Genomic DNA, 18,192 nt, shown 5'->3' with positions numbered 1-18,192 from the left:
ATCTGTAGTACAATGGGAAAAGCTATGTTTGTTCTGCTCACTTTTGCCTCTAGGCCTGCCCACTGCTGGCATGTGGCCCCCAGAAGTTTGCCTGAAAGGGAATGTGGACCTCTGGTTAAAAAAGATTTCCCATGCCTGCTGTAGATGCTTCCTTTTAGCATGCCAGTTCCTGAATGCAATAGGGCTATATAATCAGGTAAAAAGTCTTTTATTCACATTGAAAATAATTTTATTTTGATATAAGTTTGATATTACATTAGGTACATTACAAATCCGATCTTTTTTAAAACCTAACCATTAAATCTACAGTTAAATAAAATAGGATCTTCTTTAAGATGCCACCGTAAATTTAGTTGAATTTTCTTTGCATTCATTTTTTTTAAAAGCATGATTCACAAACATCAAAGCTCTCATCTTAGCCCTTCAAGAGCCAACACTGAAGTTCCTTCAGATTTTTAAAGCTAGCAAAAGACATGTCTGGCAGTTCTGCCCTAAGCGCATTTATTTAAAAATAATTTATTGATGCCAATAGAGCTTACTTCCAAGTTAAGCTTGGAGGTTTTTGACATCAACTTATAAAACGTCAGGGGGAAAAACAGTGGTTACTATCAGAAGAACATCCAAGGTCAGCAACTGGTTTGGAAACATTGTTTGGTCCTTAGGACATTTCCAATGTTATTTCACAGTTTAGTGGAGGAATGCTTCTGTTTATCTTCGCACTCCAGGGAAAAACAATACATGGGATTTCCCTTGAAATGTTGACCCTGTGACAACTTGATTGTCCTCTCACACAGGCCCCGTGCAGACATAGTATTTAAACAAAGTTGCATCTGGAATACCTAAACCATTATCCCTGGTGTTAATCTCTATACATGATTAAGGCTGTTTCTCCCTTCTCCAAGCTCTTATCAGGCGGCTTGCTTGTCTTTTCTTGTATACATTCTTTAGTAGCAGAGCTTACTTTAGCAAGCTGAAACCAGGGTTTCACTTTATGTGGGATTGTAACTAAAGTTCAGGCAACAAACAAAGGCTGCTGCTAATCACAATTAATTGTTATGACTGCACTGGGCCGTAATGGGAGGTGGGGGGGGGGGGGATGGAAGGGAAAGAGAAATATGCAGGCAAAAATGCTTTTTGTCATTATGACACTGAAATCCCAACTGCCTGTGGTACTCTGTGCAAACATACAATGGTAAAATATTACACCCAAGTTTGAGTTATGAAGCTGGACAATACACACATCTACGCACACAAATGGTCCCACACAGTAATTTGCAAACACAGTAGTTGCCAAACCAATAGACTTTAGTGCAGAGTGAAAATAAAGTGAGGGACAAAATACACATTCCAAGATGCTTTCCCAAATTATTTTTCAAGACCACCTGAAACTTTGAAATAATCCTTAACATAAGGTATACATTTTTCCAAATTTTTTTAAATAAAAAACCTAAACTGGCAATTGACCTTTGAACATACTGCTGCCTTTCAATTTTAAAAAAAGTTTGTTTTTATTTATTAAATTTGTAGTTGCAGTATAACTAGACGATTCACATGCTCCTTAAATCTATGGGGCCCAATATGCTAGGCACTTCAATAGGACAACTTTCATTTCTTCGATAGTGCTTGCCTAAAAACCCTCACAAGCCTTACTGAGGGGAATGAGGTTGACCTGTCAATGGATTGCATCAGCGCTAACTGAACTCGCACAAAAGATTGCTGTTAATTGAACTTTCTTGCCCCACCTAACATACGCCACCTCTGCAAAACCTCCGTCAAATATGGTTGAGGCATAGTTATGTATGAATAATCAGCTGCACCTCAACTACCGTATTTTTTGCTCTATAAGACTCACTTTTCCCCTCCTAAAAAGTAAGGGGAAATGTGTGTGCGTCTTATGGAGCGAATGCAGGCTGCGCAGCTATCCCAGAAGCCAGAACAGCAAGAGGGATTGCTGCTTTCGCTGCGCAGCGATCCCTCTTGCTGTTCTGGCTTCTGGGATTCAGAATTTTTTCCCCCTTGTTTTCCTCCTCCAAAAACTAGGTGCGTCTTGTGGTCTGGTGCGTCTTATAGAGCGAAAAATACGGTACATTGTTCCCCCCAGTCTCTTTCCAAATTAGAAGAAATATTCTAATCTGCTCTAAATGAATCTTATTCCAAGAAGAGGCAGCTTGGTTTTTGCTTATGAACTCATCCTGTGTGGATTGTGGCTCAGTCAGTCTTAACTACCTGTTAAAACCATGCAACATTTGCTGCTGTTGCCATCCCATAATTTTTTGCAGCAGAGAAGCAGGAAAGGCAGCATTTTTTTTGAAGTAGAGGAAGCATCGAGGGCACAGAAAGTGGGCTGTCTTTGCAAAACTGACATAGATTGGGATCTACAGTGCTATCATTATAAAAGTTAGAAAGACAACAACTGTGTCATCTGCTGTTTCACCTATGTTGATTGCTGTGATTGAGCAGAGTGCAAACATGCACTCCTGACTTGCTTGTTTTGTCCTGCTCTGCCTGGAGGTAGCAGCAACAAAACATGAGCCTTGGCTTAGTGACATGCAAACCAGCAATCAAGGCTTGTTTTTCCCCAAGAACAAGCAGTGGTTCACACATTGTTAAGCCAAGGCTACTGGTTTATTACTTAGAGCAGGGCAGAATGAAATAGGAGCACACGCTAGCCTGCTTCTCTTTCACAATTACCTTTATATGCCAGCCAGTCCACTGACTCAATAATTTTCTGAGGAGTGTGTACTTTTTCTTTCCCTCTAGCTGTGTCATAATAGCTGCATCCAAGTCCCTCAAAATAACTTCCTTTAAATAATAGGGGAGCTAAAGAACAGGCAGGTACAAAGGTGTCCATTATAGCATGGACACAATTTTGTCTCAGTACTTGGGAAACGGTCTGAATCTGAGCATCTTGTAAATGCGTTCACTGGCCAACTACACAGACAGTTTAAAAAATGAAATGTCTATGCAGAGCACAAAATGATTTCTGAACAGAGCAGAAGCAAAGCACCCGTGTTAGGCTTCCAGCTCAGGGACAAGATTTATTCTTTACAGCTACAGTACTGACATTTAGTCTCCTGCTCAAAACTCAGCTGCTCACTCAGGCTTTGAGGAGGGTTTCAGATATGTTGGTGTATGAACCTGATCTACTGATTTTTGATGTATTTTGTATATGTTTTATGGATGCAATTTTATTGTCGATTTTATGATGTTCACTGCCATGTTTTTATTTAACGTTGGTGGTATAGAAACTTTTGCAAATAATAAATAAATATATACCTGGTTTACTTACAGAAAAAACACAGAACCTACAATGTATAATATGAAGGAGCTGTACACCATTCATAAAAATGAAACATCTTGCATGGGAGTCCTCTTATACTTCAAGGCAGCCTATAAGGAGAATTGTGATGGCTCAGAAATAAGTAAATGACAGTTCAATCCATGAACTACTTAAATCAAAGCAAGTACAGTACTCTCAACTCTGTGCAGCTTCACTCAGCATTAAAGGATCAAATCTGGCATCTTCAAGGGCTTCAGACCTAACTATTTTGTAGATTAGGTAGTGGGTACCAAGGGCTAAATTATACGAGAGATTAGTAATTATTCCTCTGCTGTTTCCAGTATAAATAACTCCTGATACCAAAATCTAAAGTGGAATTTGCTAATAGATTCAGGGTGAGAAATTGGCATTATTTTCAGCTCTCCTACCCCCCTATCCAAAATACCAATGTATTTCATATCTGGCAACAAATGTGCCCCTTTGATTTCAGATAAAAAGCCTGGGACACAAATCTTTAGGCGGCTCATTTGCCAGAAGAAATGTATTTAGCATTAACTCTGAAAGTGTTTGGACCAAACTAAGCATCCTAGAGCACAATATAGATCAGGAGGCTTAGTTTGGTCAGAATCGAGTACAGTATACACTTCTAGAGTTAACGCTATATAAACTGCCATAGCTGCTAGAGGGCCATGAAAGTTTGTGTCCCGGGCTTTTTAGACTCGTCTACCCAAATTGATGCTTTTGAATTATGGTGCTGGAGGAGACACTTGAGAGTCCCATGGACTACAAGAAGATCAAACCTATCCATTCTTAAGGAAATAAGCCCTGAGTGCTTACTGGAAGGACAGATCCTGAAGCTGAGGCTCCAATACTTTGGTCACCTCATGAGAAGAGAAGACATGAAAGGCATGAAAGTTACAGAGTTAAACTATTCTAATTGCAAACAGACTATTTCCCATGCTATCACAAACCCATAATTATGGGAGAAGAATATGTTAAGAAGAAAAGACTGCTTGTGTTTTCAATTAAACATATTGCTTGACAATGTCTTTTTCAATTACAGTTCATAGAGCACCCCCCCAAAAAAAAAGTTTCCTGAAAGTCTAAGGAGAACAACAATATACAGCAACAACAAAATCAAAGAATGACATCTTAACACTAAAAGCAGATCTCTCAGGCCACTTTTAAAAACGGAGGACTTTATGCTGTGAGTAACACACATTCGTTTGCATTGAAAGAATAAAGTATCTAGTATACCAGGTCTTGGTTGTTACAGAAGGTTGACCCAGTTCAGCAAATATTGCAGATTTAGAAGTTTAACTGTAATCTGTATGAACATTCTCCAAGTACATTTCAGTACTTTTTCAATATTACCACTTGGATTGAAAGATGCACAAGGGGAAGTCAGTTTACACACAAGAGGACTTTCCCACCAATCCTATTCTCTGCAATCTCCCTCTTCCCCTCCCACGCTGCTCCCGAGGATTTGGAGAGACTTGGATGGCATGGGATGTGACAAAAAGGAGACTAGAATCAATGGCAATAAGGATGGGCCTCATGTATGAGCAGATGAACCTTTTGCAAGGACAAGAGTAGCTTTGTATCCAATCCCCACGGGTTTACAATGGCAGTGTTAACTGCTTGAGATTAGCTTTATCATGGGAAGTAGGTTCAATTATTGCTGGGGTGAGTACTAATGCGGCCTTCCGTTTACTTGAATGAAAGCTGTTGTATCTGGTTGTAGCCTGTCACAAATACTGTGTGTGCCTATAGCAGGGGTGTCAAACTCAAATTCATCGGGGGCCGCATCAGCAGTTTGGTCACCCTCAAAGGGCCGGTTGTATCTGTAGGACTATGTGTCCACTCTTTATCATAAATTATTGTCACTGCATTCAATTATTACTGTTTTTTGTAATAATGTAAGTAATAACTAGCTCTGAAAGCAGAAACATAGTCAGAATAATGGCAAGTAGATATTCAAATGTACAATTATTGTACAATTTACTGAAAAATGATTTTTGGTAACAGACAGTAATTTTTTTTAAACATCCAAATATTGCCAAACACTGTTTATTACACATATGGCAAACATAAGGCATTAACTTTTTTTTTGGACTCACAGGCACAGGTCAAATCTGTGTCCAGGGCAGCTGTTTACCAGCTCCATCTGGTACGCAGGCTGAGACCCTATCTGCCTGCGGACTGCCTCGCCAGAGTGGTGCATGCTCTGGTTATCTCCCGCTTGGATTACTGCAATGTGCTCAACGTGGGGCTACCTTTGAAGGTGACCCGGAAACTACAACTAATCCAGAATGCTGCAGCTAGACTGGTGACTGGGAGCGGCCGCAGAGACCACATAACACCGGTCTTGAATGACCTACATTGGCTCCCAGTATGTTTCCGAGCACAATTCAAAGTGTTGGTGCTGACCTTTAAAGCCCTAAACGGCCCTGGTCCAGTATATCTGAAGGAGCGTCTCCACCCCCATCGTTCTACCTGGACACTGAGGTCCAGCACTGAGGGCCTTCTGGCGGTTCCCTCACTGCGAGAAGCAAAGCTACAGGGAACCAGGCAGAGGGCCTTCTCGGTAGTGGCGCCTTCCCTGTGGAACACCCTCCCACCAGATGTCAAAGAGAAGAACAACTACCAGGCTTTTGGAAGACATCTGAAGGCAGCCCTGTTTAGGGAAGCTTTTAATGTTTGATGTATTTTAATATTCTTTTGGAAGCCGCCCAGAGTGGCTGGGGAAGCCCAGCCAGATGGGCGGGGTATAAATAATAAATAATAATAATAATAATAATAATTATTATTATTATTATTATTATTATTATTATTATTTATCCCGTGAGTCCTGTATCTAGCAGTATTTTGCTTTTGTCTTCCCAGTACCCACATGCATCATGCCAATTTTATTCCAGGCAGTAAGTACTGGTACCTTACTCAAGACTGGTTAACGTGCTGCAACTACCAAAGCCTGATTTCCAATACTTGTTTTCGCGTGTGTGGGTGGCATTTTAATCTGCATTAGTGACTGACAAGGTGAAACTGGAGCAGGGTAGTGATTCCAAATCACCGCGCATTCAGAATAAAGGTTTGCCATCGACTGGTGTATTTGTCTCATCAGTATTGTAACAATTCGATTCGGACCATTGGTCCATCTAGCCCGGCACTGCCAGGCACTGACTAGCAGCGGCTCTGCAAGGGTTAAGGCAAGAGTCTTTCCCAGCCATATCTGGCGACAGTGAGGGTTGAGTACGGCTGACTAGCAGCGGCTCTGCAAGGGTTAAGGCAAGAGTCTTCCCCGCACTAAACAGCCTCTCCCCAGGAGGGGTTGCTCGCAGAGACCAATCCACAAACTCCTTATGTTGCCTTAGCGGCTGATGTGGATCGGTAGCCTGCAAATAGTTTAAACTGCCACTTCTTGAACAATAGAGGCTGCGACAGGAGTAACCACTCTATTATGTCGACAAGCAAGGTCAAAGTTCCACTGGGATTTATTTAAGTGTTTGCTCCGGAGGAAGCGGTTTGCGGATCGTGGCCCTAATGCAATTCCCAGCTAGTTTCCCCATCCCAATTTAATTATCCTTATGGGATTTTTATGATTACCAGGAGCTTTCCTCGCCTTGCAACTGCCTCTCTGCAAAAAGTGAACACGTGCCTTGGGAGGACCGAGCGCTCTGATCCCCCGAGCTCGGCTGGCGCGCCAAAACACCACCGCCCGAAAAGGCAAAGTCCTCTGTCGCCTCGCCATTGGCTAGCAGGAATGGTCGTGGCTTGCTATTGGGCAGCGTGGAGGGGAGAGCCCTCCTTTAGGAACGTACTATGGCTTGTCTGGCATTTTTCTCTCCTGGGGGGGGGGGGGAGAAAGGGGTGGGACAGCGCGTGCCTCCTTTCCCGCTTTGCTGCTCGTGTGGAGGGAAAGCCCAGCCTTGTTTGCACAACCTCGAGCCAGTCAGTCACGTAAAAGCATCAGCCCGCCCCCAGGGCCGTCCTCCTTTTCTCTGAATGTGCGGTGCTGCCATCCCGCCTCCCCGCCCCGGTCTTTCCCTCAATGAATACACACAAGCTTTCTCCTTTAAAAAAAAAGCGCTGGCGGCCGGCGGCGGCTACGCGGGCCGCATGAGGAGGTCTGCCGGGCCGGATTTGGCCCGCGGGCCTTGAGTCTGACACCCGTGGCCTATAGCATTCCCTACATCAGGCATAGGCAAACTCGGCCCTCCATATGTTTTGGGACTACAACTCCCATCATCCCTAGCTCACAGGACCAGAGGTCAGGGATGATGGGAATTGTAGTCTCAAAACATCTGGAGGGCTGAGTTTGCCTATGCCTGCCCTACATTCTTGTTGCACCTGCAGTATGGCAGGGGAAGAAGCATGTCAATGGAAAGCTTTTCTTTCACCAATATTCTCATGGCAGAATCCTGGGTAAGCTTCTACAAAACCAAACTGAAGACCATTAATGTATTTTTAACCTTTGGTTACCAGTAATTTCCCCCCAAAGCTTAATAACTACTTAATAATTCTTGCAACATTTAGTTTTGCTAATTCAGGAAAAGTGATCTGGGGAACCTCAACACTCAGGAAATAATGGTCAGCATACTGTGCAGCGCCACTAAAAAAACAAAGAAGTTGTCAAAAATTCAAAGAAACATCAAGTCCAATCAAGAAACCCTGGTCAAGAACCCCAGCCCCGCGAGACAAACAAACCATGCACAGATGTGACTTATGTATCTAAGAACGTAATCCTAATTAAATTACTAGGAAGAATGGAGAACTCAGTTCCAAGTAAAAGAGGTTTGCAGAATCATCTAATACAGTAAACCAAATTAGGCATATTTTAGTTCCAGGCATGTCCCAAGATTTTGAAAAAAAAATGGAACCTACAATATCTACTTTGCTAGAAATCCAAAAGGCACCTTGGCTCCACCCATACTGAAAATGCCTGTCTCTACCATTTTGTTCATACAAGTAAGACTGGCAAATTAAAGTGGGTGGGGCAGAGGGGGCGTTATTCAAGTTATGATACTGCATGTACATTCTAAGTATCAGAAAGTACTGTATACAACATTAGTTTTGCAATTCAATACAAACTGCATGATCTTCAAAACAAAATAATCTCACAGGGTTCACATATATTGATCAGATAATGCAGGCATCGGGAGCCTCTACTGATTATCACTTATGGAACCTTGCATATAAAAATGCTTAGGTACTGCTGCATGGCTTCTTTTTGTTTACCCCATAGCTTAACCGGGAGAATAATGAGGGGAAACTGATTAAAGTGCTCAACTGCCACATATTCTTTGAAGCTCACTTTGGAAACACTCTCCCTGTGCCTAATACTACTTGTCCTACTCAAGTCAGTCTGTTCCAACTAAAATTCTTTATCTACCTGCAAACGTTATAAATATCTAGGAAAGATTATGCAAAGCAGTTATAATCCAGAACAACATCTTGGAAATAATGGTGTAGTTTTGCTCTGTATTCAGCCATCGAACTCTGTGTTAATGTGGTCTCCTAAATCAAGGCCAGGCATAGGCAAACTTGGCCCTCCAGATGTTTTGGGACTACAACTCCCATCATCCCTAGCTAAGAGGACCAGCGGTCTGGGATGATGGGAATTGTAGTCTCAAAACATCTGGAGGGCCAAGTTTGCCTATTCCTGATGAAGGCCAATGGATTTCAGAGCCACTCAGGCAACATTTGATTTATTTTAAAAATTGAATTCTGTATACATCAGACTACAATGACTAGTTTCACGGGGGGGGGGGGGGAGAGATCAGCTGAGGTACTATATTTCCATTAACACGTAGAAATCGTGTTTTCTCTTGCAGATTCATTTTAAAGTAAATATTTTCTAAGATAAACCACACTGCCCTTGGAACAAAACAAATGGAACATAAATATTTTTATATGCAGTATTAGACGCAAAATAGCTTACAAAGGTTTGCTAAAGTCGGAACTCAGGCACCAAGACTCCTGTTTAAAGTTTCTCCAAAACCGCATATTAAATTTACACCAGCAAATGTGACTATATCCTTTTTAAAGCATGTGATCACTGAGAACTATAGCACTTTTCTTTCATCAGTGATCTCAATGCTCCTCTGTACAAAAATCTACCCTGTACACATCTGGACAGAAACTGTTGCACTGTGGCTTCTTAGCTCTTGTCAACAAGCAAAACCACAGCTTAAAGCAGCAATTCATAGACAAGCTAATTGTAAAAGAATCAGCAAAGGGTTCAAAGGCACAAGGCTGAACTTTAGAGGTGACATACAACAGTGTTATCCTTGCACAGTGGATGTCTGCTTGTGCAAGGGGACTTATTCCTTTTCTCTCCCCTGCACATCCTCAAAATCTGCTCCAGAGGTGGGAATATTTTGAGTCAATTATGGGGGCACATCGGGGAGGAGAAGAAAGGAAAATCCCATTATATCCACTGGTGTGACATTGGATAATGCCCTAGAAGTGGCTTGATCAACTGTTGATACCTACACAGAAAACAGAGTTGTAAATGAACACAACTGCCAAATTCCCCAACTTTTAAAAAAATTGCTACTCCGTTATTTTCTCTGCTTTTTAGTGAAAGAGAAGCAGCCTATGAATGTATATTTAGCATGCTTGTGTATTTAGCAAGTGGATTTAAGACCTTCCATTTCTAAAGGATTTGCACGTGACCCTAAGTCATGCTAAACTAAAAAATATGGAGAGGTGGGTTGTACAGCAGCACTTGCTTAAATACACCTTGTTTTTTTAAATACACCAAAACAGAATGTGATTAAGTACCAAAAGTATCTGTGTACTTCTCTTTTTTGGTGCCAGTGTGCCACTTAGCAAGAAACAGTCTGGTACAGATGTCTGGTTTGTCACTGCTTAGATATACAGCATTAAAACTACAGCATGAATGCTGAAACTCTGGTATCAGCCAGTCTTATCCAATCATCTCATAAGAAATCCACATGGCCCATTACTTTTTAAAAAATACTCATTCAACCTAGTAGATTTTATGCAGAGAGAAAATTGTTCCTGTTTTCTTTCAATTCCACACACTTGACATCTGAATAAGGAATGATGTAGTCATACTATTTGTTCCATCCATGAGATTAAAGGGTTTAATGCATCTAAATGCCTTTGAGATTTCTTTAAACATTTTTATATACACAAGTCTTCTTTTTCCACACATATTTACATGGCAAGTATTTCAGAAGAAGAACCACTATGTCTACATCTCCACAAGCGTAGCAGCACATTGGAGCTGCTTCTCGTAGAAAAAGAAATCACAGAAGCTCTGGGAGTAAAACTTAAATGACAATTCAATGATATAAATATATGACCTTGTCATATATTTCAGACTAAGAAGCTATTAAATTATATTGGTACTTCAGGATAAGGTTTTTGGAAACAGCTAGACAGCAGTTTTACATCCCTCTTCCTTTTCATGACGGAATAGTATTTTCTCAGTTTACAGATTTTTCTTTTTATACATAGAGAGAGAGAGAGAGAGCATGTACAGGCAGTACATTTCAGGATCTAGCTCATTCTCCCCGATAGATACTGGTCAACCGTTCTAACTCTCTGCAGTTGTCCATGGAGATGGCTTCTGCTTTCCTTCGAAGACGTTCGTCTCTGTACACTTTTGCTGCATACAGTAAATCTGTTTCTTTAAAAACAAAACCAAAAAGTAAATAAAACATTTTGGCAATAGCTGACAAATGTCATTTATTTCATAAAATGTATACACCACTTGATTGTAAAAAACCTCAAAGTGGTTTACAAAAAGAAAAAACAATAAAATGTCATCTACTTCTTTCATATGATGCCAATACTAAAATGATTCAGATCCACAAATTTTCAACCTGCCAGAGAGTACCCTCTTCTCTTGGATGCCATGTGGCTTTCAATTTTCTCTCTCCCCTTTTTTATTTAATATATAAACCACCCTATAACAATGGATCATAGAAGCCGTGTACCAATCCAAGCTGAAAGGTGCTCCAAGCCGCTCATGCAACTTACAAACCCAGTCCTTTAGAGGGGCTACCTCTATCCAAATTACAAACCCAGTTCTTTAGGGGGAATACCTCTCTATAGTTTGCACTGAACCTAAGCTTATTGGCCCTCATCCTCCTCATTACCACAGCCCAGCATTGAACAAGATAGACACCCTCATCTGGATTCAATATAAAGGAAGGGGGGGAACCCCTAGATGTTAACTGACAAACTGCTGACACAACATTCCAAATCCCCAGATGACCTCACCAAGCCATTTCATGTAGATGTTAAAAAGCATGGATAAGGCAGAACCCTTCAGGACCCTAAAGCCAGTGATGGAGTTGAACACCCGCTTCTGTCCAAGTACAAGAGGAACTACTGAACAGCAATGCTGTCCACACCCAATCAAGCAACATCTTTAGGAGGTTACTATAACAGATACTATTAAGAACAGTGTCCAAAAAAACCCACAAGGCTACACCGTGTCTCCCTACTAGAAAACATAATTCCACAAGGCAACCAAGACAGTTTTGGTGCCAAAACCAAGGCTAAACAGTGAATGAAATGGATCTATAAAGAGTTTAATTCAAGAGTGTCTGGAATTGGTCAGCAACCTGCTTGAACATCTTCTCCAGGAAGAGGATGCTAGCCACCAGAATATAATTGTTGAAGTATTTGGAGTCCAAATAAAGTGTCTCCCCCCTCCCCCCCGGAATTTTATGACTGCTTCTGAGGAGGTTGGGATCATTCCCCCTCTTGCTGACAACAAATATAGCACTTCCACTGCAACTGTTCGAAGCACTCTACAAAGATAACCTTAATAATTCTTATACAAGAAGAGCCTTATAAGTCAAACCAGGTGGGCAGGTGGGTGTGGTTTAGGGAAAATGAAACTGGATCTTACAAACCTCTGAAAAGGGGGGAAACTCCCTTAGGATCCATGCCAGTAAGTCATTCTATTCAGAGCTACATGTTATTTCGATATAATGCCTTTATTTTTTAAAAAACCATAAGGTCTACTTACTTTGTTGCCTCTCTTTCCAACAGTTATTTCGAATGTTGGACACATAGTCCTCTTCCACGCTCTTTTCCACCTTCTGCAAATTTGCACCTTTATATTCATTTTTAAAGTCCTTGTTGACATAATAAGCAACACCCAAGTTTTGTGTCTGCATCTGAATGGTCTGTCCTGAACCCCTGTAAAGAGATCCCATACTAATTGTCAGCCTGTGTCACTGTCCCCAGTGTTGTTGTCAGCAAAGAAAAATCAAAGAGGGTTTCAGATTCATTGCAACATAAATAAGAGTTTTCACAAAAGTCTTTACATATATACAACACCTATTTGCCATGTCTGTAAAGCAAGAAACAGCAATGTTGTAAATGATGTATTGTATCTGGTGTCCGATTTTCTGTAAACTCTATACCTTCCATGTCGCTGGTTTGCTAAAACATGTCTAGAGCTTATCACAATGAAGTGGGCATTCTATTGAGTTAGATTGCTCCTAATTAGAAGGCTCCTAATTAGAAGTCTCCTAGCATGAAATTTGCCTTTTTCACAGCTACTGCACACTGGATCAACATCTCCATCAAGCTATCCACAACTGCAAAGTCTCACTCCTGAGTCAGTCACTACCAGTTCAGACCCCATGAGCTTATGTGTGAAAGTAAGATTCCCCCCCCTCACATGTAACACTTTACACTGAACTGAATTTTACAGTTCATTTTGGAGAGGTGCTCTATATTTACCTTTGCTTCATTTTTTAAAATTAATAGACAAGAAAAAATATCTTCATACCAAAGGGTTAAATTAAGAAGTTCCCTCTGTTCTTAATTGCCTATATTTACAGAGTCGGCCAGCTTAAGATAGTGGCTTCCATTACCATAGGAAACTGGAAGCTAGTAATGCTGTGGACTTCTCACCTTCTAGGGAGAGGCTATCACTCAGGTAGGAGGTCCTGGCCTCTGACACATGCAACTGCAGTCTAGATACTAACAACGAATCTACTATTAGCATGAAAACATAATGCACATTGCATTAGTACATGGGTAGGCAAACTAAGGCCTGGGGGGCCAGATCCGGCCCAATCACCTAAATCCGGCCCGTGGACGGTCAGGGAATCAGCTTGATTTTATATGAGTAGAATGTGCCCTTTTATTTAAAATGCATCTCTGGGTTATTTGTGGGGCATATGAATTCGTTCATCCCCCCCCCAAAAAAAATAGTCCGCCCCCCCCACAAGGTCTGAGGGACAGTGCACCGGCCCCCTGCTGAAAAAGTGTGCTGACCCCTGTGTTAGTAGATAAACTACCAACAGAAGTAAGTACCAGAAGGAAAGCCATTTGTTTTAAGCAATCCAAATATGCACTAGGATTCCACTCACAAAAAGCCTGAAAATAGCTGTGGTTGCCATCTAAAGATCTCTAATTCTAAAAATCAAAACTCAGAACCACTTGTAAATACTTCTTAGTTACAGCATCATGCTGCTAGTTTAAAGTGCAACCAAATGGGTAAATTTCACTGTAAGCTCTCCTTTAACCCCTGTTGAATCTACTTTCCTAAAGATATTCTAAGTCAAACTGTCCAAACCTTGTCAAGGACAACCACGTGAGAAAGCATTAAGGCCTCTTTTCCCAGTGAAGTTGTGAAGGCCAAAAATAAGGCGCAGAAACCCTTAGCAACACTGACCTAAGTGATGTAAACATAGCACAGACCCACAATAAGCCATTGTTCAGCAGAACTGAGCTTCTATATTGAGCTAGTTTTTCAAGGGGGTAATAGCAGCATTTCTTGCTTTTGGATTTTCCTGATCACTTCTGAATTGGTGCACACAAAGGAGAAAAGCTCTGCAATACATAAAGCTTGAAAAAATACAGGAACAGCAGAGGTATTTTAAAATATCCTGGAACCCATACAAATATTAATAGTACTACTTACGATCTTGGATATAAGGAGTATGGAGGATTAGACACCATCAACTGGCTCAGCAAAGAGACAAGGATCAGCACAATAATTGGCATCAGCTGGATGAACATAGAGAAGCCGCCCTGGAGAAGGAAACAGCAATCAGATAGACAAATCACAGGGTGTTTTGTTTTTGTTGGAAGGAATCTAGTCCACCATCACCACCAATTTCCCAGACAGGAAATATGTGTATACCCCAAAAGACCTATAGTGGATTCCTGTCCAGTCTTTCTTGAAAGCTTTGGAAGGAGATAGGTTGCACTAATGAACAGTTGCCTTATGTGTAGTCTTTCTTTAACTTCATATTGTTAAAACCTATCACTTCATGTCCTATCCTCATGTGAAGCCATGGCTTAGAGTAGCAGTTCTCGAACTTTTTCCTCTTCTCCACACTTGCCATCCTCTCCTGCCACACTAGTGTGACTCACTAGACCCTTTGAGAACCACTGGCTTAGAGGAATTGCAGGAATTCCCATAAAGGAGCAAAAGCAAGCTGCTGCTAGCTCCTCTTTATAAACTTTATGCTGCATATATAATTAAGTGCAAGGGTGCCTTTACTGTAGCCCAAAATCTAATGCAGGCTACAATATTATGAAGAAGTACCTGGGGGTGAGCCACAATGGGTCTTACTTCTGAGTAAACATCATGCATAGGATTCCTCCATTAAAATAAGATACGCTAGTTCAGAAAATTCGGAATTAGGTTTTTAACTGTTACTAGTTCCTTGCTTCTGTTTACTAAACAGGCACTCATTTAGACAACAGAACTGCAAGGCATGCTGCTCATTAATATTACTTCTAGGGACGATATTTCAAAAAAGATAAGTTCATGCAAAAGACAAACATACATCACCCCTCTCCTCTTCTCTTTCATGCCCACTATGACGATGTTGATTATGGTGACTGTAGCCAGACCTTCCATTAGAAAATGAATGCACACTGCCTACAGGGGAGAAAACATTTAAAAGATCGTATTGGGAGCAGAAAAAAACACGACAAGGTGAAAAAGTAAGTACTCAGCTGTACTCGTTTTGAGGCAACACTATAGGCAATGCAGAATGCCATACTAATTAGTTCAAATAATATATTGAACCTTCACAAAAAAGGTATAACAGTTTATTGGACCACTGGCTGCTAGTGGGCAAGGCAAGCATTTAAGTTTAACAAACTTGCTCTTCAGGTTTGGGAAAAGCAAATTTGGTTTTAAGCAAAGCACTAGGAAGCATTAAATAGTTCATGGGAGCTCTGAAATCATTGTATGAGAACCTTGCTGGTACCATCCTACATAAGGCAATGGTTGCTGAGCATGCTAGAACAGATTTAATCAGTTACAAAAGCACTTACACCCCATTCATTTAATATATATGTACAACTCAAGGTGGCTGATCTACCTTAGGAAAGGGGAGATATTTGGGACTGATAAGTGAATGGGAAGGATGATACAGAGGGAGTGAGATGGAAGTGGTGAGCTAAGGCGAGGTGATCAGTGAATATACCTGTTGGAAATGCCCCGCCGAAGAACATGTTAAAAAGGTCCTCTGGAGTAATATCTGCTTCACATCCCCTGTGGAAGTTAAATCTACCGTTGCCAGGATGGCTGCATGGCTCTTCACTGCCTGTGAGGTCATATTGCTTTCGTTTTTCTGGATTGCTTAACACAGCATATGCATTTCCGATCTCTGAAATGCAGAGTGCAGGGGAAAGAAGGATGGGAGAAAAGAAACAGTTTAGATACACAGAGAAGGGAGTGATACATTGTACTTGTATTAATTCACAGGTCAGATGGGGACCCAGACTGCCTGACTTGCAGTGAGCCACTTTTCCACACTGCACATAGACAACATTGGACATGGTCTCAAACACATCTGGGGGTTGATGCATAGCACACAGTCTAAAAGGATTAAGGAGTAAGTTGTTGTTGTCCATTCCCCCTCCCCTCTGAAACATGGAAGCAAATGTATAGTACAGATACCAGTATGACTATAGTACTGTGAAATGCTTTGGGATGCCTCATAGGAAGCAATTTATTTATAAATAAAACAAATAACAATGCAAGCAGGTATCACAACAGAAAGTGTGTTTGGTAACATATAAACTCGTGTTCCTTCAGTGCAAGCAGTGTTTGGCCATAACAGTGCCCAATTTATTATTTTATTTAAATACAGTGGAACCTCGGTTTTCGAATGCTTTGGAAGTCGAACATTTTGGCTTTTGAACGCCAACAACCCAGAAGTGAATGCTTCCATTTTCGAATGCACCTTGGAAGTCGAACGTCTTCCGAGGCGCATTTCTCCATTTTTCCAAAGGATTTTGCTGACCAGCAATTGCACCTCGGTTGTTGAGCGTTTTGGAAATCGAACAGTCTTCCAGAAAGGATTACGTTTGACAGCCAAGGTTCCACTGTAGTAAGTGTTCATGCCGTATCACAAACTGTTTAAACATGCTTTTGAAACAACCTACAGGGACCCTGCTCAAGACTGACAAACCCAGCACCCCCTGGGCACATGAAACAAGGTTCCCAGTAGCCTGGGTTCCAGCCCATGTTTCCAATAAGTTACTGGTAAGGTTTGTTTCATACCTATATTGAGGTTAGTACATAGATGATGGTTTGCTTTTACAACTCAATGTCTACCAGCTTTTGTATGAGAATCTGAATATACTGAGCTACAACCAAAGGACCATAAATGGGAGGAAAATAACAACCAGTGCTATTTTTGAAAGGTTTGCAATAAGTTACTTCTACAGCACTTTTTATCCTTCCACTTGCAGAAGTAGAAGACCACAGATTTAGTTTCATTGTCACATAAATCGCTCTGGCCACAAGGTGTACAGCTTAGTGCAAGGTGTGAAAAGCCATCCTTTAGCAGCTACAAAAGAGCACCTTTGGATCCAACCCATTGTTAAAAGGATGTACATTAACACAACCAGTTGGGCAGAAGAGATACACCTGCCCCTGAAATGTTTTCTTTTCTACAAGTGAATTAGAAAATATTACTTTTAAAAGCTTCTGTTGCTCCTGGTGCATGATTTTTGTCCGGATGAAACTTCAGAGCAAGCTTTCGATAAGCTTTCTTCAAGTCTTCGTCACCTGCATCTTTGGACACTCCAAGGACTTCATAGTAATTTTTACATTTTTTTATACTGCAAGAGGTCATTAAACAAAATAACTTCAATTTTAAAACACAACTATCAACTCTTAAAGCACAATTTGAAAAGTTCATTTTCAAACAGCTTCATCTTATGCACAGAAACCACAGTACCAGTATTCCGAAAATTTTTTGGATTTTTTTTTTAGCAGTAATATTACACATACATTGGGAAATCCATATGTAGAACTATGCCTAATGTTGGTAATGTGTTTTATCGTAAAGCAATGTTAACAAAGGAATCCCAGATATAATACACACACATCCAATATTACAGTTACCTGAAACCCATTTAAGTGGGCAGCAGTTTTTATTCTTTGCCCTGTTATAACTTTACAGTTCATGATGGCAAAAGGATTATGAGGTCAATGATGTAACCATCAAGAAAGAGGTGGCTTCAAACACCAGAGACTATAAAGGATAAACTCCAGGGACAAACAGCACAACTATTCTTATGGGGATGGATTAGAAAAAATGATGGCAGTTTGCAAGCAAAGCTCTTGTGTCTTCTCCTAAAACCAAAGGACTTTTATCTTATTGCCATAGAATCCAGCAGCTGACTTGTGAAATTATTACTATTATCGAGGTACGATTATTAAATGTGGGTCAAAGCTATACGCACAATATTTGAATTGCATGTACATTTTTAACTGAAAGTTTGGACAAAAGTGTTAAGAAGCATAGGAGGGAATATTATGGAAATACCTAGCAGTAGATAGGTTAGCAATTTCTAAAGAAATTAAATCACAAAATTCTTCTGTTAAGACAGATGAGTACTTTGATACATCTACGTATTAACAAGAGGCAAATCATTTT

The 18,192-nt window shown here is 40.8% G+C and overlaps 1 protein-coding gene across 2 annotated transcripts in view; it reads right to left on the bottom strand.

Moving 5' to 3' along the window:
- Positions 1 to 206: 206 nt before the first annotated feature.
- The window catches only part of DNAJB14 (DnaJ heat shock protein family (Hsp40) member B14), a 33,323-nt gene continuing 15,337 nt past the window's right edge, over positions 207 to 18,192 (bottom strand). The window contains exons 3-10 of one of the 2 annotated variants that reach the window (XM_083571622.1): positions 17,226 to 17,371; positions 15,727 to 15,909; positions 15,079 to 15,173; positions 14,205 to 14,314; positions 12,294 to 12,466; positions 7,458 to 10,940; positions 2,083 to 5,047; positions 207 to 1,822 (exon numbers count right to left, since the gene is read on the bottom strand). In XM_083571622.1, coding sequence (XP_083427748.1) covers positions 10,816 to 10,940; positions 12,294 to 12,466; positions 14,205 to 14,314; positions 15,079 to 15,173; positions 15,727 to 15,909; positions 17,226 to 17,371 — 832 coding nt within the window. In that variant the 3' untranslated portion in view covers positions 207 to 1,822; positions 2,083 to 5,047; positions 7,458 to 10,815. The remainder of the gene's footprint in view (positions 1,823 to 2,082; positions 5,048 to 7,457; positions 10,941 to 12,293; positions 12,467 to 14,204; positions 14,315 to 15,078; positions 15,174 to 15,726; positions 15,910 to 17,225; positions 17,372 to 18,192) is intronic. The other variant, XM_083571623.1, reaches the window with a different exon arrangement.

The sequence above is a fragment of the Podarcis filfolensis genome, assembly GCF_964270895.1.
Source record: "Podarcis filfolensis genome assembly, chromosome: 9".
NCBI classification, from domain to species: domain Eukaryota; kingdom Metazoa; phylum Chordata; class Lepidosauria; order Squamata; family Lacertidae; genus Podarcis; species Podarcis filfolensis.
Note: the sequence above shows the minus strand (reverse complement) of the source record. Positions and strands in the feature narration are given on the sequence as shown.